Raw genomic sequence first — 26,142 nt, forward strand, 5'->3', positions numbered from 1 at the left:
TACAAAAAATTTAAGAAGAAAAATATATTGATAAAAAATATAATTATAAAAATTTAATAAAAATAATAAAACAAAGAAAGCTATGTCTTTTATTAGTACTTTTGTATCATTTTTGTTAAAAAATATAAAATATACTAATTTAATATCTCTAAATATATTACATCTATCAATATTTTATTTATTAAATATAATTTTATATTTTTGTATTTCTGTATCAGTGTCATGTGTCTATAAAATAGAGCCTAAAGTAGCGTTTGTTTTCACAAACAGGACACAGAGACATAGACAATAAATGTTTAAAAAGTGTTTGAAGGCAGAGAGACATTGACACTAATCACATTGTCTCTAGTACAATTTTTTTATATTTTTGTATTCACTCTTTTATGAAGGACAACCATAGACACGGGAATTTGGGAGATTGGACATGGATTTTTTTATCAAATCTTTTTTCCTTTTTGTCTATAGATATTTTTTTATTATTCCACTATCATCCCCTTCTTATTTTTCTTAATTTGAACTTCTTCTCTACATCGTCATTTTCAAAGAGGTACTCTCTTCTCACTACAAAAAATATGGTTAAAATCGATGGCCAAGCTGTCGATAATATTAAGTGGTTGCTATTAAACTTGTCGGTTTTACAAAATTCTAATAAAATCGACGGCTTGCTAAGCTGTCAATAATAATCTAATAAAATCGAAAGTATTTCCGTTTATAATGAGTTTGAGAATTTTGCCTTCTTAGTAAAATCGACAACTTTGCCGTCGATATTTTTATATAAAATTGACAACATTTTTATCGATATTTGATTTAATAAAATCGAAAAAAGAGACGTCGATTTAATTATTTAGATACCGACAAATGCTTAATAAAATCGACAATATTGCCGTTGATATTTGAATCAATAAAATTGACAAAAGAGCTGTCGATTTAATTATTTAGATATCGACATATTCTTTGTCTGTATTTTGTTGTTTATTGTCTATTTTAAATTTAAAAAGCGACAATACTGTTGTCGATTTTGATAGCTATATATTTTAATGATTTTTTTATTTAAAAAATAATAGACAATTAATACAAATAAACTTTTAAATATAAAAATAAAATTTATACAAAATATTAGATAATAAACTTCTATATATAAAAATAAACGTTATATTAAATATTAGAAAACTAAAAATGAAAATTGAAGAACAAAGGAAGCCAGAATAAATTTGGAAAACATCCACACACCATGACACCAATGTGATCCTGATGGAATTCTAATACCCAAAAAGCATAAAGAACTTTACAGATGGATAACATCCACAATCATCTAAACAAGGGTTTATAACTACTACGTTTGGGAAGGATAAGGATGGTAATTCACAAAATTAATTAACTTATAATCAAGAACCAGCAGTGTAATAGCCATGTTTTGCTAAGACAAGCAAGTACGCAATACCACATTGTACAATAATATTTTAGAGCCAAAACAGTATCCACACACTAGTAACTCTCACAAGACCTTATTTATCCTTAGTAACACACCTGCTATGGTATTTCTGTGTCTGTGCCCTGGAGAAAACTCCAAAGTCAACACAAGGATGAAGACATGGCGAGCCTGCAATATAGTCCATTTGAGTGTTTCTTCGATGTAAATGAGCAGAGAGGTAGTCCAAAACTGATCCAGGATCATTTTTGCAAGCTCCTACTTGTATTTGGTGGACAACTAGCGAGAGATTGTATAATAGGGGCTAAGGACACACAAAATCCTAGATTCATATTTACACCTAAACTATTTAAGACATTGGTATATAAACCCAGACAATGCCCATTACCCAGTCAACTTGCCAATCCAAATATTTTAATTGTAAAGATTTTTTTACCACACAAACTCAGTTACCTAGAAGAATCTATCAACCAAAAAGAGACAGAATCCAGCAGCTAGCAAATAGATGCTCCCAAATTGCAAGTCAGCAAGCTTACCACTGCACAGGAAAACAATCAACCTTCACACAGGTAAATCAACAAAATAATTTAATGTCACAGCTATTCACTATGTTCACAAGTGCTATATTCCACTTTCTATTTGGAAATAAATCAACAAAATAAATCAACAAAATAAAGAATAAGAACAGAAACAACATGTAGTATCTAAGAAAGTTGGAATGATGATAAATTTTAAATTTAAGCAGTTTTATTCCAGCATCAAAGGTTAGACTAATATTGGATATTTGCCATAGGAAAACGTACAGATTGTTTGGCTTTCCAGAAAAGAATATATATTTAAATTCGAAAAATGGAGCTTGAAGCCAGGAGTTTGCAAGCAAGCATGAAGGCATATCTTTTTGTCAAGTTAAAGGAATACGAAACCGATTTGAACAACTTGAAAAGTGAGCTTAAAAGAATAACATCAGTTGCTAATAATAATAATGATGAGTTGTTGGAATTGGGACAGGCTGATACATTGGCATTTGGTATCATTCTTCGTGCTCTGTTTTGATAGTTAATTAGTTGATGTAATGATGATAGCATGCAGGTATCATCAAATGATCATAGAAGAAGACTGGTGATGTTTACAGAGAGATTGAATCTGTCATTTGAAAGAATAAAGGAGAGCAGGAGAAGCATGCTGGAAACAGAGGAGCTTGGTGCCTCCAACCTCCAAGATTTGCATCAACAACGCCAGTCACTACTTCATGCCCACAACACGATAACTTCATTTCATTTCAAGATTTGGTACTACTAATGCGTGAACATCTTTCTTATCTTTTCTTAGTGAATTTGCATTTAAATTGTTAAGTTTAATCAAGAATTAATTGTCTTTTAGCCACTATGGATGCTACTTTGAGTCTTGTGCAATTCTGTTTATTTTAGGTAGTATTCAGTTGGATTTGATGGAGTTTCTGCAGCACAAAAATTAAAGGAGATGACAGCAAGGAGCGACGCATGCACGTACCTGACGCATGCGCGTGATTTGGGGCTTTTCATGGCGATGCGTGCGCGTTCCTGACGCGTACGCGTGAAAAGCGAAGTTGCACAGCGATGCGTACGCGTACTAGAAGCATACGCGTGACATGCAGAATAGACCATCGACGCGTACGCGTGACATGCGACACGCGCAGAAAACGCTGGGGGCGATTTCTGGGCCCATTTTGGCACTCAAGTAAGGCACAGCTCTCTGCCAAGTTAGGCGGATCCAGTGAAGCCAAGTGGTTCCCACGTTACAAGGCGTAGATTATTTAATTTTGAATTTGAAAATAGGAAAATATATTATCTTAATTTTAGATATTAGATTTTAAAATTAATTAGGATTAGTTATAAAAAGGAGAAACTTTTCTTCTTTAGAGGGATTCCAAGAGATTCCATTAGGGAATTCTATATCAATTTACATTCCATCTCAGACAATTTACCTAAATCCTTATTTTCTCTGAGTCATGAGCAATTAAACCTCTATTATTAAGGTTAGGAGCTCTATCTATTGTATGAATTGATACTATTATTTTTCTATTTTAATTCATGTTTTGATTTATATTTCAATAATTATTTTTGTTCTTTATTTTATGAATTTGGGTGGAACGGAAGCATGATCCATGTTCTAATTGAGTTCTTGTATAACCTGGAAAAGCTCTTTACCTGAACAATAACTTGAAAACATATTATCCTGAATTTCTAATTGTTTGTATTTAACGGGTTACGTGACATATAATCCCCTTATTTTTGGATAATTAGGATTCTTGTGGCATATAAACTGGAATTTGATCATCACCCTCCAATTGGAATTAATTAACCAAGGAATTGGCAGTTGATGAATTTTAGAGGAGACTAGAAATGTCTAAGGAATTAGGGTCTAGTCACATATAGTTTGCCATGAATTAAATCTTACATGATTAAAATAGTTAGTAAGAAAAGTCAATCCAGAAAATAGATAACTCTAAAGCCTTAACTGTTTTCTCCAATATTTTATTTTCAACTTATTTACTTGTGTGCTTGCCTTCTGATATTTTGAAGTCACTTTTTAAACCTTTTGAACATCTCAAAACCATTTTCTTTCTACCTAACTAAGTAAATCATTTAACCATTGTTGCTTAGTTCATCAATCCTCGTAGAATCGACCCTCACTCACCTGAGATATTACTTGGTACGACCCAGTGCAATTGACGATTAGTTTGTGGATTATAAATTACGTCATGAACTACTCACCAAAATACTAACTAACCATATACGCAATATGCAATGCAGCTTCATGGAGTGGATGATAACATCGATGAAAGCAAGAAGATTTTGACAGCCATCTCAAGAAGGATGAGTACGAATAAATGGATTCTTGGCTCATTCATGGTAGCCATAGTCCTTGCAATTATACTTATAACTTTTTATTGATGATAAACGCTATCCAATAATCACAAAGTCAACACTTGACACAGCAATTTCAATAGCTATAGCAATAATCTAAAATCCAATGTTTTGTAATTCTAGAACAGAACAAACTAAAAATGGTTTCAATTTCATACGATCTACATAATGAAGAAGCAATAATAGCAAAAAAGTGGGGGACTCACGCAAAAAGAAAAGGCTCAACAAAGAGAGCAATTCGACGAGGCCTTGAATTGTTCTGAGAAGGAGGACCTCTTCTCCTTCCTCCTCACGCAATTTTCGTAGAAGACCAAACCTCTGACATTAACATCACACCATAGTCTTAGCTATTAAAATAAAATAGAACCAGAATAAACATGACCAGGATTTCTAGATTTAGAAAATAGGAGATTACGATTAGGTCATAATTTACAGTTGAAATAGGAAATTTTCAAATGAAACTGAAGTTGGCTTTGAAAAGAGTTTAGTAACAGTCAGAAAAAGATACCTCGTTCTTGTGAGCTCGATTGAGAGAGACCGAAGAAGGACCAAAATAAGAGGAGCGACAGCGGCAAAAGAAAGAAGGAGCAACAGCAGTAGCGGAGCGACGGCATCGCGAACAAATGGAGTGATGGCAGCAACAGAGCGCAACAGCGGCGCGAGCAAATGGAGTGACTATGGTGCAACCGTGATGCTGGCAGCGGAGAATGAAGGTTGGTAAATTTGGGGTAAAATGAGGGTTGGTAAAGAAATGGGGAATTTGGGGTAAAATTGTGTTTCTGAACTTGGAGGCGGAAAGTGGACATGGGGTTGTGTTTTAACAATAAAAATCGACGGCATATTTGTCGATTTTAATTTGAAAAAAAGGAACGCTCTTAGTGTCTATTTTATATATTATATCCACAGTTCAAATTTATCGACGGAAACATTGTCGAAATTTTAAATATCAAAATAGATGTTGTATCCGTCGATTTTAAAAGAAAAGTATTTTCACCCCTGGTTCGTCAACAATATGACGATAGTTAAGACTGTGTTAATTGATGACCAAGCTGTCGATTTTATTATTTAATTTTTTTTATTATCTTTTTTATTAAAATATCGACAGCAAGCCGTCGAAAAATATCGACGGGAGATATAGCCGTCGATTTTTTGCGTCGAAAAATACGCTTTTTCTTGTAGTGTCTCCTATTCTTTTTGTATCTATGGGTTCTTTACATGTTCTCTCTTCTTATGATAGAATTTTTTACTTGGCTGGATAATTCCTTTTTCGTATCATTTTTACTTCAATACCATTTTTACCTTGTTGGTTTATAGACCAATTCTTCTTGTAATTTCTTGTACTTCTATGCTTATGTACTCCTACGTCTATGTACTCCTACGAACTCCTGTGTATTCATACATACTCTCATTCTCTATTAAATTAGTTTGTACTTGATGCGAAAAATTTAGAATCATATGGCTATTTTAGTTATTTCATATAATATTTTAGTCTTGTTCATGTGTATCTAAACATAATACTAGATATTACATTAGTATCTTGTACATCGTATTCAAACACAATACATAAAAGATAATTTTTAATGACTCTATTTTATTATTTCTATTTCAATATCATGTTCTATGTTCTGTCCTGTTTTTTAAAAAAAGGCAACCTAATATACTTTGCCATACATGATGATCTTGACAAAGAGTTAGGCCATTTACTTCAAATTTCAATGGTTGAAGTTTCAATGGGTTTTGCCCACAGCATATAAAATTAACCATTAATGAGGATTATTGTTTGTTTAAATTAAGTTGCCCTAGCTTATGGGGATTACCAATAATATGCAAAAGATAAAACTTAAAAAGATGAAAAGAAAGACAAGTAAAAGAATGTAATGTGGGTCCAAGGATATATTTTTTGGGTGATTCTTAATCGTTTTCCTCTACTGCACACTTTTTTTCCTCTTGTGTATTCCAAACAAATAAGTATCGAGCCTATTTACTTATAAATTCAAATCGGCTAAATGTTCGAAATTTATTTTTCTTAAGTATAAGGTTTTGAATTTTGTTTATTACTTGAAAAATCTTATTAGTACGTATACCGTAACCTTAACGGCATTAAAGTTCCGCCAAACCTTCTTAAATTAGTTTTCAAAAAAATAAAATAAATAAAAAATAAAAGAGCCAATATCTCCCAAATACGTCCTTAAAACATATGGTACCAAACAAAAATATTATACGTATTTGTATATATTATATATATATTATTATATAATTTTAATGTGTATTTTATATTTTAATATATATTTTAAATGAATAATTAATTTAGTTATTGATTTTTTATATACATAGTTGGTTGCGAAAAATATTAAGCATGAGTGATGGCTCTCCCTAATATGAATTTGTCCATATCGTTGAGTCTTGTTGGAGTTAGATTCGCATCACCTTTCTAGTAGACGTCCAAGAAATAAAAAACTAGGAAATTAACTACTCTAGCTTCCCCTTAAGTTATAGTTAATTCCCTTTAAAAATTAGAAAACAAGAAAAAAATAAAAATAAAAGCTAGGCAAAGTGATGAAATTGGATATTGGTCATGTGGTTTTCCAACTTACCATGTTACGTTTTGATAAGCCAAAAAATGAGTAGGGAAGAAAAAGGGAGAGTGGCTTGTAACTAATAAAAGTGCCGCATATCTTATGAATATCTTGTGAAGTATAGCGACGTCGCATGCATGTTAAGCTTGAGTCTTCACCGAACAGTGCGTTACTTTATCACCTCATAAATGAGGTTTTTATTTAAATATATAAAAATACTATTACTTTTAGCAATACGTAAAATCTGAAAAAGTTGATTGAATACATAATTGTAACTATTTGGTAACACCCTAATGCATATATGGTTCAAGGTGCATCTTGCATGAGGTTCTAGAATGTTGAGTTTTTGTTCTCAATGAAGATACATTGAGTGCGAGGTTTGTGATCCTAAAGTTGAAGAGTTTTCTATGGTAATACTTATAGGTAGATATGTTAGGACTTAATATAATTTCTAATATAAATTATAAAACTATCATTTATATAAAAGATCTTGAAATTTATGAATATTACAAATAAAATGAGAAGAATTACTAATCTTGATATATCCATGATGATAATAATATTATGAAGAGGTTACCTTCTTAATTCTTTCTTCAATTAAGTTATTGATGGTAAGTAAAGAAGAAAAATTTTATAAATAGGAAGAAAGGACTTAATTCTAATTTTTTTTCATAAAAATTAACTTTTATCAAATTGGTTACATTTCAAAATAATTATGTAACTTCTTTTATTTATTATTTTAATTAAATATTTTATTAAACCAATAAAATAAGACACATCACACACATGAGATATCATATAATAATATAATTTTTTACAAGATATTGGTAAGAATTTTATTGATATACAATGGGATATGAAAAGTGTGAATAATGGAGTGAACTCGAAACTTATTAAAATAAAAAATATTCCATTTCATTTATCTATCACAACTCTAACCTCTTACCTTTCACCTTTTTCTCTTTTTATTGCAGTCGCTTTACTTCCCTTTCCTGTCGCGCCATCACCAACGGACCTTACCTCCTCTGTTGCACCTGTTTCTCCCATATGCGTTGCGTCACCTCTATGCTCCCTACAATGGATGTTGCCACTGCACATTATTCTTCTTCCCTGCGTCGCATCCCCTGCTCTCGACGTCACCGCTGCACCTTCTTCTCCTATGCGTCGTGCCGCCTCTGTTCTCCCTGCAAGTGATGCTGATGCTGTGCGCCTTCTTCTCCCCTAGTGACGTCACATTGTCGCCAAGCCAGAAGCCTTAGCTTGTTCTGCCGCTGCTCCAACGTTGCACTTCTGCCCTTGCTTCCATGCTGCTGCATCGTGTCTTCACCACTTCCATCGCATGTTGCTTTGCTTCGTTCACCCAAATGATATGATCCAAATAAACATTCACATCTTAGTGAAAAGAACCATCTATATAAATAGTAAAAATGAACATCTTGCAGATCATGTGTATACAAAATCAAACAAATCAAGTAAAATACCAATGGTATATCCAAATAAACATTTACTTTAGAATGAAAAAAATCGTCTGCATACATAATAAAATGAACATCTGACTTAGTTGATAAAAAAACAAATAATGAAACAAGAACTGTGGGAGACACCGGGGTCGTGATACAGCAGTGGCGTCAGTAGCACAGGATTACAAGAGAGCGGTTGCTGCAAAAAAATTATTCAAAATTATGATTAAACCTAATTAATTTAAATTTTGATTTTTAAAATTAAAATTAACTTTCCTTTGTCAACTTATTGTTTGCGTTTGTTTTTAAAAAGCGTTATTTCCTATACTTTTTTATTGATAAAATATGATTTTGAATTGGTAAATAAAAAAGATTAATCAAATCTATGTGTAGAAGACAAATTCTAATAGAAAATTATTTAGCGACTATCTTATAGTATTTATATCAGATGTACTTAATCCATGATGAATATAGTCGACACCATCATGTCTTGTCAATAGGCATGGCAATTTCTCTTGACGGAACGGGTATCCGCAGGGATTTACCCGTCGGAAGATAGATTTGGGGAGTTTTTTTAACCCGTGGAGGGTGGGGACGGGGACCCGCAAAATAAACGGGGTGGGAGCAGGGAGCAAGGTTCCCGCCCCGTGGGAACCCGTATATATAAATGTCAAAAATACCCTTAATATATATATGTTGTTGACAAACCCTAACTCTCCTAACCTTTATTCAGTTTCTCTGCCAACACTCCTCTCAGACTCTCTGCCTTTTCATCTCCCTCTTCTTCTCTCCGCCACCCTCCTCTAATCTCACCACCATCTGCCAGACCGCCACCCTCATTTCCTCTCACGGCTTCCACCTCTCACTCTCAACGTCACTTCAGAAGGTAGAGTTGACATCGCGTGCCTGACACTGACGCACCCTGAGGAGAATCGTCATCGCCAGTGTTGCGAGGAGCTTCAAGCATCTTCATCTTCGGCCTCACGTCGTCGTCTTCGGAAGTAGTGTTCTTTGTCGTCGCTGTCTTCGTCTTTGGCAAGGCAGTCTGATTTCCATTGCGTCGCCGCCTCTGTCTTTGGTAAAGGTATTTCTATTTTTCCCTTCAAAACATAATTTTTTTTATTTTATTTTTCTTCTTTTCAGATTGATTTATTTTCTCAACAAATATAGTTCTAATTTTTTTAACTTGCTTCTATTTTTTATGAAGGTTTAAAGTGGGTTTGCAGAAAAATTTTGTGATTTTTGATGGTTGATGCAGTTTGTATAACTGTACAAGATAGAGTGCTATTTAGTAAACAGTTTTACTATTTTAGATTTGGTTTAATTTTTTTGGGTTAGTGATGGCTGCTTGTGTTTGATGCATCTGGTTGATAAATTTGGTATGTGGTTGTGTTTAGCAGAAGTAGATTTAAAACGGGATGAATGCATCTGAAAGTTTTTATGGTTTGGATGTTTTATGGTTTGGATTGATTTAGTTTGGGTATGAATTGTGAATTTTTGAGTTAATGTTGTTGGTGATGGAGATTATTGTAATGTTAATTGAGGATTGTTTATGTTTATAATTTTTTTTTCAATTTTTTAAAAATCTACGGATATCTCTGGAGACCCCGATTTCCAGCGAATACAGAGTTTTCGTTACCTGTCGCAAAAGTGAAACAGAGACAGAAACAGATTATAAGTGACAGAGACGAATTATATTTATCCATTATCCATTGTCATCTTTACTTGTCAACAATAAAATCATTTTTGTAATTCGAAGTATGAGAATATTTTCAGTATCCTTTGTTCTTTCATCACCAAAAATAAACTATGTTGTAGATAAATTTAACATGTTAATTAAAAGGCACTAATTTTTTAGTATTCAAAATCACAATCTTACTACTGAGTAACTACAATCAAGTTCAAGATTTTTCTTTTTATAATAGAACTATAATTTGTTATTAAAAATGTTCTATTGGGCGTGATAATTTGTTATTAAAAATGTTCTATTGGGCGGGGCGTGCTTTTTTTTTCACTTAATTTTTTATTTTATTGTTAATAATAAATAAATTAATATTTTTTGAATTTTGTTTCATAATTTTAATTAATGAACCAAAAAATTGACTCCTTTTATAAATGTATGTGTCAGTATTTCAATTGCAATTCCAAAAATAAAATTAAAAACAAAAAAATATACAAAATGTCTGACATAAAAATAAAATACAGAAACTAAAATAAAAAAAAATCGATAAAAAGATCAAATAAAAAGTGAAAAAATTAATTAAAAAATTAAAAAAACACGAGATTTTGAATTTCGACTTCAAAAAAATTATTTAAGATTTACCAATTTATTCTGCAATGTTAGAAAGAGTCGAGTGTTTTTTAGTTTCTAATATTTAAAAAAAAAAAAGAATTTAATAACTTTTCTCACCTTTTGCCTTTATCTTGACACCCCATTATTATCGTCAACAATTGTAAATTACACTCACAGATCGTACTGAACAACTTCTCTTAAATTATCTTATTATTATAATAATAATAATAATAATAATAATAATAATAATAATAATAATAATAATAATAATAATAATAATATATTTGATATCGGTCAATAGTTTTTGGAGAAAAAATAAGTGATGGTTAAATTAATCTTTAAAAAATTATTTATTTTTTAAATTAATTTTTAAAATTTTTTTTAATTAAATTCGTCTTTTAAAAATTTTAAGTTAGTTATTTTAGTCTTTCCGTCACTTTTATTCTAACGGTGTCAAATTTTATTGATATGATACTATAACGCACACCTAGTAATCCTAATTGGCAGCTAACATATATAATAAATTTATAAAATTAGATCAAATCAACCCCAAATTGAGAGATTCCAATGCTTCAACACTACAAAAAAATTACCAGATACCGTCGGGTTTACCGACAGATTTACCGAAAAAATTCGTCGGTAATCTATTTATCGTCAGAATAAATCCGACAGCATGAACATTGTCGGTAATTGTTTACTGACGAATTTTCTTATCCGCTATTAATTACCGTCGAAAATTTTCCGCCAAAAATTTTTACCGTCGGATTCACCCCCAGTAAATCCGATGATAATATGTTATTTACTAATAACTAAATTAATAACTACCGGCGAATTTATCCGACGTTAAATTCTCCGTAAACTTAAATTTTATTTTTTTATAATTCACTCATCATCATCCTACTCCTACAGCAAAAGATCAGAGAACAAAAGCATATATAATTAATATTAATCAATCAAACAAATAAAAAAGATAAAATTAAAGTACAAAAAAAATATATAATAACCAACTACACTATAGGACCGTAACTCGTATATTCTGCAAACAGAAAGAAATATATGCACATTATGACTAGAAATTTATCTTAAAGTATTGTTTGCACACTTATGAAAAAATTGAAGCCAATTAAAAACTTTTTATATTCAATAAAAGATAATCTATATATCATATCTTATTACTCTTAATGGCCTATGCAGTTGACTTAGTAAGCTTAATTCAAATTAAAATTCTTTTCACTACCAGCCAAATCAACATATAAATTTGTTCACTTTTTAGAAAAAAAAAAAACTAAAAATAGACTATAAAACTTATAGAAAATATTCACCCTGTCAATATTTGGTATCATCGTACTTTCTGAAATTTTATTTTGTATGTGACTTCAATTTTTTCTGAAAATAAGACATGAATAATTGAACATTAGCTTTATAGGCATAATCAATCGAAAAAATAAACAAAGAATTAGCACAAAATTAGAGAGAAAGTAAAAGTAGAGATAACTAATGTGTGATTGAATTTTAAGTTTTAATAAACCAATAAGAGAACAATTATGAAAATAATAGCAAAACCGATCATCAATCATAAAACAAGTAAAAAATAAGTAATTTATTTTTACCTGTCACTACTAGCTTTGCTAACCTAATTATTTTGAAGCTACAATGACAAAATAAGTTAAATTTTAAACATGTTAAAATAATTTAAAAACTAATTCAAAATTTTTTAAAACAAATATTGAACAATATTTCACATAAATAAACACTCACAACTACAACAAATTTGTTATTTAGGTGCTCTTTCTTGTACTGTTCTCTGAACTCAAACTTATAAAACGTAAACATAACAAAAAATCTTAACCAAGAATCAAGAACAAACTAAAAATCATAACAAGAGAGTTAGATGCAACTCAATAGTAACTAATTACGTCAAAGTAAACAAATAATCTAAACCTACATAAAAAATTAAAATTGAAAAAATTCAATATAAAAAATTTATGAAATAAAAACTGAAAAAACTCAGTCAAAAGTAAAATCAGTAAACTGATCCACATTGGGAAAGTAGAACCAAGAAGACAGCGAATCATGAGAAGATGAAGCAGATGACGGCGATGTGGCAGGAACTTAGTACAACTAGCAGTGAGAATCCAAAGCAGTGAGAACGTCTGAACCATAGACCACGGTCACTAAAAAAGGAGCAAGATAAGGATAGGGTTCAAATAGTGGTTAGGTTTTTTTTATTTTTTTAAAATGAAGTAAAAACGAGGATGGAATAGGAAGAGGGATGATGGCAACCTACCTAGACGAGGGAGGAGAGACACAGGTCGGCGGTGATTAAAGGAGCAACGACAGCGACAGCAATGGCGGGAGCGACAAAAACAGCGGCAATAGAACGACCAACGTGTCGAAAGGAGCACCTAGCCATGTTTGGTGGTGGCTGATGCTGGTGGAGGGGCTGCCGAAGGTGGTTTAGAGGGAGAGAGAGAGAGAGAGAGAGAGAGAGAGAGAGAGAGAGAGAGAGAGAGAGAGAGAGAGAGAGAGAGAGAGAGAGAGAGAGAGAGAGAGAGAGAGAGAGGGATTTAAAAAAAATAAGAGAAGAAGGTTTGCGGTTCGAATTTAGGGTAAAATTATCGTCAGATTTACAGGCGGTAAAATCCGACGGTAACGCTTTGAAAGTGACCAAAATGCAGTATTGTACTAATTAGGGATTATCGGCAGATAAATCCGATGGTAATCTTGTCGCCAATTTTCTTGTTTTTCCTCTAATTATTACCGGCAAATTTTTCGTCGGAAAATCAATTCCGATGGTAACTTTTTTATCCAACGAATTTATAGCCGAATCCGCTAGTAAATTTGCCGTTAGTGTCTGATGCTAAATCCAACAGTGAATCCGGTGAATCCGACAGTATTTAGCATTTTTCTTACAATGCAAGTTCTCCCCTCAATTAGGTTTTGATTTGATCTAATTTCATAAACTTATCATGCAAATAGTCAATTAAGACTCCTATGTGTATGTTGTAGTATCACTTAACGTGTCACATTAACAAATTTTGGCATCGTCAACAAAAAAAATGATAGAAAGACTAACGCGATTAATTTAAAATCTTTAAAGGACAAATTTGATTTAAAGATCTGTTGGGACTAATTTGGAGAACAAGTGATCTTTCAAGGATGAATTTGACCATTTACTCGAAAAAGTATAGGAAGTTAGAGTCATTATCAACAAATAACTTATTAAAATAGTAAGTAGGTTAGTCTATGGAGGGTATAATCGTGTTCTCCCTAACGATTCATAGCCCCCAAGCTTGACCTAGGAGAGTATATGGAGTAGGTTGAGCTTTGTGAGATATTCTAACCTATAAATTGATTTTTTAATAGAGGGATACATCCCCAAAGTTAACTTGTCTCAATAGAAATATAATGATAGAATTTTCTGGAAGTAAGAGATAATTGTAGAAAATAAATTATATTTAAAATTGATAAGAAATGAAAAGAAACTAATTTACTACCTATAGTTATCTGTTGTGGTTACCAAGGCCATCATGGCCAGTCATTAGTAGTGGAGTTTAAAAAATGGAATCAACGGCTAAGGTATTTCTTGGTATTGGGAGGGTCACGATCTTGACCGTAGAATATAGTAACTAGTGTTGGTTGATTTATGGGGTAGCGGATGGAAAAATTACAGAAATCAAGTTGAAGTGTGTACATTTTTCAAAGGAAAATTTGATGATGAGTAAAAGAGGTTAATCTCCCACTCTCTATTTTTTACACCTTGTATATTTGTCTTCATTTATGTGTTATTCGTGTTGAGTCTGTTGTTGAAAAAATGACAAAAAAAAAATAAAGGTAAAGATGATGAAATAGTAGATGAGGAGTTTGTTCTTGATGAGTGTGATCCATATTCATGGGTAGGTGCATCTGTGAGGGGTTATGCGTCTTGGTTTAGTGACAAAGAGAGGGGTTCATCAGTTGGGTAGCTTTGAGTGGGTTAGGAGAGGTGAGAATATGAAAGTTGAATGTTTGCCATGTAAGGTGTATGGTAGAGTAGGGAATGAGGGATATGAATTTTTCTATATGTATACTTGTATGTTGTATGTTTGTGGAATTGGAGGTGAAGTTTCTTTTCGCGCCTTTTGAATATGGTGTTCTTACTCAATTGAAATTTGCGCCATTACAGTTGTACTTGAACGCATGGCCATTCATGAGGGAATTTAAAATTCTAATGGAACATTTGGAAGTGGAGTCCTCTTTCGAGGTATTTTTTTGCTCTTTTCCATGCTAAGAGTGTGAAAAAAGGCTATGGATAAATTTTGCTAGTACTCATAATAAGGTAATTTTTAGTTTGTACAAGTCATCATTCAAGAGGTTTAAAGTTATGTATGTAAAAGTAAGGTCGCTGGAGGAAAAATTTTCATTCTCTATAGATGAGTATCTGTTGGAAAAATTACCCTTATATTAGTGCTCGAATCTTAGGTTTGGAAAAGATGGTGTATAAAGATAAGGTGATTGCATAATTCTTGTGAATAATGTGTCGTCTTCTAGGTTGTTATATGTTACCGAATTGCTAGAGCGGGATACGGATAGGGATGTTGTGACCGACTATATAGGTAACTAGTGTGGAAAATGATGTTGCTTGGAATGCTTTGAGTATTTGAAATTGATTAAATGTTACATTGTGTTGTGCAAGGGAGAAAGCGTCGAAGGTCATTGCCAGCAGTCTTTGTGCATTCTTTAGGTCAAAGAACGTGGAGAGAGAAGGATCTCCCAGCAATGTAAAAGTAGGGAGAGGGATTAAAGTTGATCACCCTATAGTTTGGAAGAAAAATATTATCTTGAAAAGGAAAAGAACGGAGATTGATGCTTAAAAAGACAAATTTGTGATCTTACCAACTCTTAAATTCTGAAAAAAGAGGTCGATTTTTGGGAAAGATGAAAAAATTTACCAAAAATCAAAAGGAACTTCATGGGTATAAGGAAAATAATAATCCTTCATCTATATGGAGTAAGCACTTTTCTTTTATGTTGATGGTTGATGAGTATGGGCAATGCTCTACTGATTTGAAACTAGTTCATGATGTGCGTGATGTTGGTATAGCTCAATACTTGCAGGTGAGTATTGTTTATAATGTATTAAGTTGTTTATTATGTTGTAATGAGCCTATAAAGACAGTTTATTTTTCTTTATAAGTTATGGGAGCTTGGTTGTTGTCTATTGGTCAAACTCAAAAATTGGGGCATGTAAGAGATGCTTTTGACAAGAAAAGTATGGAGCAACTTATGCAAAGCATTTAGAAAAAGAAAAGAAACTTTGGATCGCTTTGGAGTATATAAGGTTGAAAGATGAGGAAATGTAAGGTTTAAGGAAAAATGTGTTACTATTAGAGAAAAAGGAGTAAAAGCTAGATGAAGATAAAGTCGATTTGCAGACAAGGGTGATGGAGTTGACTATAGAGAAGAAGGGTTTGAAGGCTAGCAAGGAAAACGTTTACCTCTAAGTTTGATAGAGTTGTGGAACAGGTGAGGTTTATTGCGCCGACTGTAGACTTTGCCAGCCATGGACCTATGCAAGGTAGTCATTAATGGTCAACGGTTGATGATAATCAGGATCAAGAGGGTGGGGATGAAAATGTGGTAGCCCCATGATGTTTGTTTTATATGAAAGAATATATCTTTTGCTTTTGTTTAAATAGATGCTATTAGATAAATTTTGATTGTAGTATTTTGGTAGACTTATGACCTGAGTTTAACTCAGTCGAATATGGCATGTTTGTTATTTTGGAAATATTTTTTAATATCTAAAGATTTTGGATTATCATAATTGAAGTATTTTCATGTTGTAATTGTTTGCATGATGATTATTTTGTTATTCTGAAATATGTTGCGAAACAAAGAGTTGTTGTTTTGACTTATAGGCATGAATGAGTTTTGCCTAATTAGAAAATGTATAGAAATAATGATGATAAGAAAAGTGTAGAGAAGTAAATGGTGATTTGTTTCTGCTAATATCTATAGATAAGTATATATATTATAAAAGTTAAGGTAATTGATGTGTGTTGTTCCTGAAATCGCAAGATTAAATAGGTATATTAGTAGTAATCGATGAGGATAATTTATTATAGTTCAAATAGGTATTGTTGATTGATGTTAAGTTGTTTGACTAATTTGCGAGAGTAGGTGATTTTATAGCAATTATCAGGCAACCAACGTAATAGGCCAGTTTGAAATTTGGTTGCGTGGATAGGGTATATGTTGCTGATCAGCATGAGTTTTGCTTTGACTTATAAATGTTTGACTTATAAGTTGATTTGAGTTTCTAACAGTGAAGTGAGATGAAAAGGAAATATAATAATAACAAGAAATATATAAAAGTGAAAAATATTATTGAATGGAAGACCTTTGGGTTTGAAGGTGCGGAAGGTATGTCTCGTTAAATCCTCTCTCATTAAAACCTAATATGGGATAAATTCGGGTAGTAGAAAAAAGAGTACACGACTGTGTCCCAACTTATGGCCTTAGCTATAATACATCTTTCAGGGAAAAGATGTTCCATGTACTTGTTAGAATATTGCCTTCGTATGCATCTCGTCCGATAGTCTTAGTGTTTTGTTGTACTTCCAATCTATAGCTATTCTTTTCCTGATTCATTTAGTGCATCACCTATGTTAGCAAACTTATTTTTGTCTTCTGTTAATATCAATTTGGTCGAAGTATCTGTTGGTATAAGTCGACTTTGTATATCGATTTAAGGTCGAGCTTGCAAGTTCTCCGAGTTATAGATTGTTTGTATGGACTACTTGTTTGGTTGCTTTTGGATTTGTCTTGAGGCTCGCGTTATAGCATCATCAAGCTTGCAAGCTTTCCGAGTTATAAATTGTTTGTATGGACTGTGACAATTGTGTCATCCTGTATACAAAACTTCAACACAAGTGTACAATAGAAATAATAGCACCAACTGTATTTAAAGAAGGTTTCCCTAGAATAATATTATAAGAGCTTTGACAGTCAACAACTAAATATTGTATATCTAAGGTTTTACAATTTGGGTATTCATCTAGTATTGTTTGCAACCATATATGACTATGTATTGGAATGCGCTCACTTGAAAAAGTTACCGATTCTCCTATTGATGGTTGTATAGCTTTATCACTTAACTTCATTTTTTGGTATGTGGAGTAGAATAACATGTCCACGTTGCTTCCTGGGCCTAAAAGAAATTTTTTCACCAATAGATAGATTTCTTACTTGGAGTGAGACAACTATAGGGTCATCCAAAATTTTATCCACTGCTTTGAGGTTTGAAAGTTTGAATGTTATTTCTGGAATTGCTAGTTTGGTGGTTGAGATCGGCTCAAATCCAATTACTAACATTATGGCCCATATGACCTCTTCCTGGCAAAATTATTGTTGCCTCCACCTACAAAATCACGAGAAATCCAATTAATAATATAATGAGGTTGATTAGGATTTTCGGTTACCTTTTTCCTTTATCTTTGTGATTGTTATTTTCATTTGAGGGTTGGTCGAGTTCTAATGTATTTTGCCTTTGTCCTCGACTGTCAATATATTTGTCTAATAGGGCTTGTCCACGTATCGTTGGTCTTGGTAGGTTCTAGCTTTGTTTAGGGGTTTGATCAATTTGGAGTGCAGGATATCTTTGATGATGTCTTCTCTTTTTGTTTGAAGGGTGTGTACATGTTGAACTTAAAGTTAATTTGAATGGCTTCTTTTCATCCTTGTTGTTTTGATGTTTGTTTCGTTTATCTTCTTCTCGGCTAGCGTTTGATTTCTCTGCTCTCTGGATTTGTCAAAGCTCTTCTATCTCTATTTGACTTGCTGTTTTTTTGCAGAATTCAGTTAGTATTTTTGGCATTGTCATTGCTATGATTTCCTGAAACTTTCCAGGGGCGTAGTCCACTCTTTAGTGCATGCAATTGGACGACTAGGTTGTGATTTGGTATCTCCATGGCCACTTGGCAAACTACATCATGTAGTCCTTAAGACTTTCATGTTGTCCTTACTTTATGGTGCTGAGATAGTCCGAGTCATGTATATAGATCTTCGAAGTTGCAAAATTATTGAGGAATAAGTCTACAAACTCATCAAAGCTAGATATAGAACCTACAAGTAAGTCAGAAAACCAGATCAAGGTAGCATCGTCTAAAAAAGTGGAAAATATACACCAAAGTATTGGATCTGATGCATTGTTCATGAACGTCATTGAGTAGAATTTTGTGACATGGATATTAAGATCGCCGATTCTTTTATAAGGTTTCAGTTTTGTTGGCAGAGTGAAGTTCTTCGGCATTTGAAGACTCATAATTTCATTTGAAAAAGGATTGGTTCTTTTTGCGGACGACTTCAAAGTGACTATCACCGCGGTCTTGATTTTCGAGGTATGATCATCATCATCGTTGCCATTACCAGGATTCTTTTGTTCCTCCTCATTACTTCGGCCATTCTGTTTTTGGTTTAGTAATTCGACCATGCGCTGAACTTCTGCTCACAATGACTCGTTGATAACCAACAGTTCGGCCTCAGTAGGAGGAGGAGGGGTGAATTGTTTTGTTTTTCTGCCATTACCATAACCTACAAAAGAATGTAAAAGCAAGCAAAAGAGATAATTTTAAATTAAACTTCGGCCCCACAGTGGGTGCTAAATGTTCCTAGTAGTAAGTTTGGTGGTAGGTATAACTCGTGCTATTTAGGGATTGAGCTCTCCTTTGCCTGAAGTAGAAGAGATATACGTCGACTTCAAGAGAAACAGTGACGGCATGCACCTGCAAATACACTTCGACGCTCGGTAAGTAAGAGTAAGAGATAAGTATAGTGTTATTTATAGTGAATAGCGTACTTTTTTCATACTCAAGATTTTCTATTTTATAGAGTGAGTCATAAGTGTAATGCCAAGATTACTTGTAACAATTTACTCTTTTGGTGAGATTCTGTTTCTCATTCTTATTGATCTTCTGCTAATAAGAATAATAAACATATTTATTATCAAAATAACTGATTTATAGAAGAATATAACCGTATTTTTTCTAACAGATCATATCTATTTTTAGATAAGTAATCATTTTTAAAAAATTTAATTTTGATACATTCACAATATAAAAAAAAGTTTATACTTGTATCTAACTATATATCATTATGTCAACAAAAATAATAACTTCAACAATTAACACATAAATAATCATTTGAACCAATATACATGAGTAAATAACTTTGTAAAATAAAGTACGCTATCAGTCAATAAAAATTAAACTCTTCTTCTTAATATATTTTTTAAAATATTATTTGATATGACCAGTAAACATCGGTTACGAGTTATAAGCTCGGAAACGTATAATCCTCAGTAATAACCGACCTTTTTGAAGGACAGCATTAATCTCTAATTGATAACGTCGGATATGCAATCAATCCTCTCCTCAGACATTACAACCTCATCCACACGGGTATAAAGGGACGAGGAAACAACCAAAGGTAAGATCATCTTTTTATGAAAGAAAGCATTCACACACCTATATTACTCTACTAACTTAAGCATCGGAGTGCCTTTGCAGGTACCCAACCCCCCGCTCCAATCAACCGACGTATACCGCACTTTCCAGGGAAGGATCACCGACCTTCGTCAAGAACCGAGTTATACCTCCGTTCGCTCAGGCAAGAACAGATTGGCGCTAGAAGGAGGGCCTCGTGTGAAATTTCCTTCCGCGAGCCCTTGAGACCCTGACATTTGACGATGGCCGATGCCCCTCCCCCCACCCCGTCCGAGCTTCTCCGGATGGTAACTGAGCTCCAGCAGGCGAATCAACGTATGGCTGAAGCAAACCAGTGCATGACAGAAGAAAACCAAAGAATGCAACAACAGATTCAACAATTGGCTAACGCCCGACTGGAACATAACAATGATCGCCGTGAGCGGTAGGAAAATGATGACCAACGGTCCGAACCGACTCATGTCTCGGAGACACCTCAAGACGATGACGCTGACCATCGGAACGAGGAGGCGATACCCGAGGACGACGATGACCAGCCCGACAACTCGGCAGGACCTTTTACGGCTGACATCATGAATTTTCAATTGCCCAGACAATTCACGCTGCCGACAACACTAACTCCCTACGACGGGCTAGGGGATCCTAAGCAGCACATTAAAAAATTTCGATCTATTATGATTGTTAATGGGGCATCCGACCCCATTTTATGTCGTTGTTTTCCTTCCTTTTTAGATGGACCCGCGCTTGACTGGTTTTGCTCTTTGCCTGCAGATTCCATTTCCCGCTTTCAGGAGCTAGCAAAACAGTTTGAAGAACATTTTGCAGCGTCAGCAATTTACCTGCACGATTCCGACTATCTGAATACAATCAAACAGGGTCCGCAAGAGAGTCTGAAGGATTATATTACCCGTTTCACGAAAATCGCCATGCAAATTCCTGATCTACATCCAGAGGTCCACTTGCATGCAATTAAAAGCGGCCTCCGACTTGGTAAATTCCAGGAAACTATTGCAGTAGCCAAGCCAAAGACTCTGGCCGAGTTTAGGGAGAATGCCAAGGGGCAAATAGACATCGAAGAGCTTCGACAAGCCCGACGAGCAGAAAAGTCCGCATTCATGAAAGACGATGACAAACCTCGGGAGAACAAGAAAAATTTCAAGCCTGTGCCACGTTACGAGTCTTACACTCAGTTCAATACAAAAAAGGACGACATTATCAAAGAAATATTAAACTCCAAGCTCATCAAGCCACCCCGTAAGGCCGGCAGCTACCCGGAGCCAAAGAACGTAGATAAATCGAAGTACTGCACCTTTCACCAAAAGCATGGTCATACCACAGATGAATGCGTGATTGCCAAGGATCTATTAGAGTGCTTAGCGCGGCAAGGACACCTTGATAAATTCATTGCAGGACACATGCAGAAACGTCAAATTCCAAGCTCCGACCAACTTGCAGCAACTTCATCATCCAAAGAAAAGGACAAAGCTCCGGCTCAGCCCAGAGGAGTGATTAACTGTATTTCAGGAGGATATGCCGGTGGAGGAGAAACAAACTCGGCAAGAAAACGCACATACCGGGCTATGTTGGCGGTTGAACACTCTTCTGGCTATTCTCAACCAACCCCAGACGTTCCTGAGATGACTTTTGGCTGCTCTGATTTTAAATCCAACCACATGAACTATGACGATCCCGTGGTAATCTCAATTCAGTTGGGGGACCTTATTGTCCGGAAGGTGCTGCTTGATCCTAGGAGCAGCGCCGATGTACTATTCTTCGCCACATTCCAGAAAATGAAGCTCAGCACCCATATCATGCAAGCTTACTCGGGAGATCTAGTCGGATTTTCAGGAGAACGAGTCCCTGCGCTCGGATCTGTGTGGTTACAAACCACACTCGGTGAGCAACCCCTAACTAAGACACAGGATATACAATATCTCGTGGTCGATTGCTTTAGCCCTTATAATCTCATATTAGGAAGACCCTTTTTAAATAGATTTGCTGCTATTGTTTCCACTTTTCATCTTTGTATCAAGTTTCCTGTGCAGGATAATATAGTTGCCACCATACATGGTGACCTACATGAAGCACGACAATGCTACAATACCAGCCTCAAGCCGATTAAAAGAAGCACTCAGGCACGTGTTAATTCCATACAATCTGGAAGACCATTGCTAAACGAGCTCGACCCTAGGGCCGACTTCGAAGATCACCCTACGCCAAACGAAGATCTGGAAAAGGTCATCCTCAAGGAGGATCCTACCAAATTCACATTCATCGGAACATCTATCACCAGAGAGGAAAAGCAAAACCTGATCAACTGCTTACGCCAGAACGCTGACCTATTTGCTTGGACTTCAGGAGATATGCTGGGGATAGACCCAGCAGTGATCACACATAAATTACAAATCAATCCAACAGCTCGGCCGATCTCCCAAAAGAAAAGGAACTTCGGGACCGAGAAACGATCAGCGTCCGTAGCCGAGGTCAAGAAGCTCATTGACGCCGAGTTTATCAGAGAACTCTGCTTCACAACATGGTTGGCCAACATCGTCATGGTAAAAAAGCAAAACGGTAAATGGCGCATGTGCGTCGACTTTACTGATTTAAATAAGGCCTGCCCCAAAGATGCTTATCCTTTGCCAAATATTGACACCCTGGTTGACAATTCCTGTGGCTATGGTACCTTGAGTTTCATGGATGCATACTCTGGTTACAACCAGATCCTTATGCACCCATCAGACCAAGAAAAAACAGCCTTTATAACTGAATATGGTAACTATTGTTATAATGTTATGCCTTTTGGATTAAAGAATGCAGGTGCAACTTACCAGCGACTCATGAACAAGGTCTTTGAGGAACAAATCGGCCGAAACATCGAGGTATATGTAGATGACATGGTCGTCAAAACAAAGATCGGCTACCCTCACATACAAGACCTCGAGGAGATATTTGCACAAGTCAGAAAATATAACATGAGGCTGAACCCCGAGAAGTGTGCTTTCGGCGTCCAAGGAGGCAAATTCCTCGGCTTTATCCTAACAAGCCGAGGTATTGAAGCAAACCCAGAAAAGTGTCAAGCAATACTTAACATGCAAAGTCCGACAACCATAAAAGAAGTGCAACGTTTAACAGGCAGATTAGCAGCTCTATCGAGATTCCTTCCATGCTTGGCGTCTAAGTCACACAGCTTTTTTCAATGTCTGAAAAAAGATAAAAAATTCTTTACTTGGACTGAAGAGTGCGAAAAAGCGTTCGCCGATTTAAAACAACTCCTTTCAAACCACCAATTTTACAGAAGCCCAAACTTGGCAAACCACTATATTTGTATTTATCTATCACTGACGTGGCGATTAGTTCTGTTCTCACTGCAGAGGAAGATAAGCAACAGCGACCAGTCTATTTTGTAAGCAAGTCATTACAGAATGCAGAACTTCGTTATCCGAGACTCGAGAAGCTCGCCCTAGCCCTGGTGTTCTCTGCAAGATGACTCCGACCTTATTTTCAAAGCCACACAATCATCGTGAGAACCGACTACCCACTTCGTCAAATACTCAGTAAGCCTGAATTAGCGGGCCGACTAATTAAGTGGTCTATCGAACTTTCCGAGTTTGACATCTCATACCAGCCACGAGGCACTATCAAACCACAATGGTTAGCCGATTTTGTTGCAGAATTAACAAGCTCACACCCAGAACAGGTAAACCAGACATGGACCTTGTTTGTTGATGGTGCCTCAAACCCTCAAGGGTCTGGAGCCGGCATACTACTGGAAAATTCAGACGGCATAGTCCTGGAACACTCTCTCCGCTTCTCCTTCAAAGCTAGCAATAACCAAGCGGAATACGAGGCCCTCATTGCTGGGCTCAGGTTAGCAGCCGATTTAAATATTACAAATTTTAACAATACTTTGTGACTCTTTATTAGTTGTTCAACAAGTAAACAGAAGTTTCCAAGTAAAAGATCAGACTTTGCAAAAATATTTAGATGTTGTTCAACAACTGTTAGCAAACTTTCTGAACGTTAAAATACACCACATACCTAGAGAACAAAATCATAGAGCAGATGTTTTGTCAAAGTTAGCAACAACACAAGCACACACTGCCAAACTGTTGCAATCAACTTTAGATAAACCAAGCATTGATACGATAAGGATTCTAACTACCCTGAACAAAGACAGTTGTAAAAATTCTTATCTCCAGTACCTCCGCCATGGTTCTATTCCTGATGAAATTCAAGACAAGAAAAAGTTTAAGAGACAAGCATCTTTCTTTACATTGTTAAATAATACTTTATATAGGCGAGACTACTCTTGACCACTCTTAAAATGTTTAGACAGGGATGAAGCCGACCTTATTTTATCTGAAGCCCATGAAGGCATATGCGGAATACACACCAGAGCTCGAAGCTTAGCACAAAAGATTTTACGAGCCGGATTTTACTGGCCCACATTGTGGGAAGACAGCAGCAAAAAAGTCAAGCCTTGTGACAAATGCCAGAAGCACGCACCGATCATTAACCTACCTGCCGAGGAACTTCATCATTCCGTGGTAAGCTGGCCCTTCAATAGATGGGGCATTGACATCCTCGACCCTTTCCCCACGGCCTCGGGACAGGTAAAATACCTGGTAGTCGCCATCGATTACTTTTCTAAGTGGATCGAGGCACAACCTTTAGCAAAAATAACATCATCACAAATGGTAAATTTCGTTTGGAAGTATATTATCTGTAGATTCGGCATACCACAGCACGTTATTACTGATAATGGTCGACAATTTACCGATCACAATTTCAAAGAATTTTTGCAGAATCTAAAGATCAGGCAACACTTCTCATCTGTAGAGCACCCACAATCAAACGGGTTGGCAGAGGCAGCGAACAAGGTCCTCTTACAAGCTTTAAGGAAAAAGCTCGATAACGCGAAAGGGGCGTGGGCCGAGCTCATTCCAGAGGTGCTATGGGCATATAACACTACAACACACTCAACAACTAAGGAAACTCCATTTCGTCTAGTATATGGCTCGGAGGCGATGATACCCATCGAAGTCTCACAAAGCTCGCTAAGAACGCAAGCTATAAATCATGACCAAGCTCGGTGGCCGAGCTTGACCTAGCCGAAGAAATCAGAGATATAGCAGCCATTCGGCACCGAGCATTGCAACAGCAACTTGCCCGACGATATTCAAAGAAAGTAATTCCCAGAGGATTCCAGATCGGCGACTTAGTACTAAGAAAAACAGAACAGGCTCGCCGACCTTCCACCCATGGAAAGCTCGCAGCAACTTGGGACGGTCCATATCGAATATGTGAAGTTTTAGGGAAAGGTGCCTACAAGTTAGAACATTTAGATGGAGACAAAATCTCCAGCACATGGAATGTACACTCCTTAAAGCGATACTACAGTTAAGGACAACAGCATGCTAGTACTCTTTTTCCTAACTTGAGATTTTTCCCAAAAGAGGTTTTGCTCAAGAAGGTTTTAACGAGGCTAGCTTACCGACATATAACATGTCAAGGTACTATTCATAATAAAACTAAACATTTCTTAGCATATTTTTCATGCATTTTTTCAGTAAAAATTGTTACCAAACTATCAGACTCCAACGACCTTTCACAAAAAGGTTACCAAACAAAGTCGCATTATTCAGTAACGAATGCGCAATATTTAAGCAAATACCAAATGCTTAAAACAGTCAAAACATCCTCATAAGGATAAACCAGAATCTTAACATGCATTCAGCAAACACAAACAGAAAGTTCCCAACACATACACAAATCACAGATCCTATTCCAAAAAGTAAGAGACAAGGTTCCACAAAAATACAGCCCAAAACGCTAATAAAAGCCCTAATCAGCTAAGTTGTCATCGCCTTCCTCGGCAACTTCCTCGTCATCAACAAGCTCGCCGTCACGAATTATTTTCCCAGGGTCCATGGCAGAGAAGTCTGCGTCAGGTACAAGAAATTTTGCCTGCGTCACAGCTCGCTCAAACCCCT

At 35.2% G+C, this 26,142-nt stretch overlaps 2 protein-coding genes across 2 annotated transcripts; both read left to right on the top strand.

The window, feature by feature from the left end:
- Nucleotides 1–2,227: 2,227 nt before the first annotated feature.
- LOC112704036 (vesicle transport v-SNARE 13) lies at nt 2,228–4,362 on the top strand. The gene is made up of 3 exons (XM_025755618.3): nt 2,228–2,449; nt 2,519–2,691; nt 4,221–4,362. The coding sequence occupies exons 1-3, from the start codon at nt 2,279–2,281 to the stop codon at nt 4,360–4,362; spliced, it is 486 nt and encodes a 161-aa protein (XP_025611403.1). The 5' UTR covers nt 2,228–2,278.
- Nucleotides 4,363–15,677: 11,315 nt separating this feature from the next.
- LOC140174321 (uncharacterized) lies at nt 15,678–25,260 on the top strand. Its single transcript, XM_072198756.1, has 6 exons — nt 15,678–15,761; nt 20,213–20,312; nt 20,921–23,197; nt 23,521–23,618; nt 23,775–24,016; nt 24,486–25,260. Exons 1-6 carry the CDS (start codon nt 15,678–15,680, stop codon nt 25,258–25,260), a joined length of 3,576 nt encoding a protein of 1,191 aa, XP_072054857.1.
- The last annotated feature ends 882 nt before the right edge of the window (nt 25,261–26,142 follow it).

Source organism: Arachis hypogaea, chromosome 7 (assembly GCF_003086295.3).
Source record: "Arachis hypogaea cultivar Tifrunner chromosome 7, arahy.Tifrunner.gnm2.J5K5, whole genome shotgun sequence".
Taxonomy (NCBI): domain Eukaryota; kingdom Viridiplantae; phylum Streptophyta; class Magnoliopsida; order Fabales; family Fabaceae; genus Arachis; species Arachis hypogaea.

Coding starts and splice junctions, on each gene's coding strand:
- LOC140174321 (XM_072198756.1), top strand. CDS start 15,678: ATGGTTGATGAGTATGGGCAATGCTCTACTGATTTGAAACTAGTTCAT. Junction 15,762..20,212: donor GTATAGCTCAATACTTGCAG/GTGAGTATTGTT, acceptor GTGCCTTTGCAG/GTACCCAACCCCCCGCTCCA. Junction 23,198..23,520: donor CTTTATCCTAACAAGCCGAG/GTATTGAAGCAA, acceptor TTCTCACTGCAG/AGGAAGATAAGCAACAGCGA.
- LOC112704036 (XM_025755618.3), top strand. CDS start 2,279: ATGGAGCTTGAAGCCAGGAGTTTGCAAGCAAGCATGAAGGCATATCTT. Junction 2,450..2,518: donor TGGGACAGGCTGATACATTG/GCATTTGGTATC, acceptor GATAGCATGCAG/GTATCATCAAATGATCATAG. Junction 2,692..4,220: donor CTACTTCATGCCCACAACAC/GATAACTTCATT, acceptor ATATGCAATGCA/GCTTCATGGAGTGGATGATA.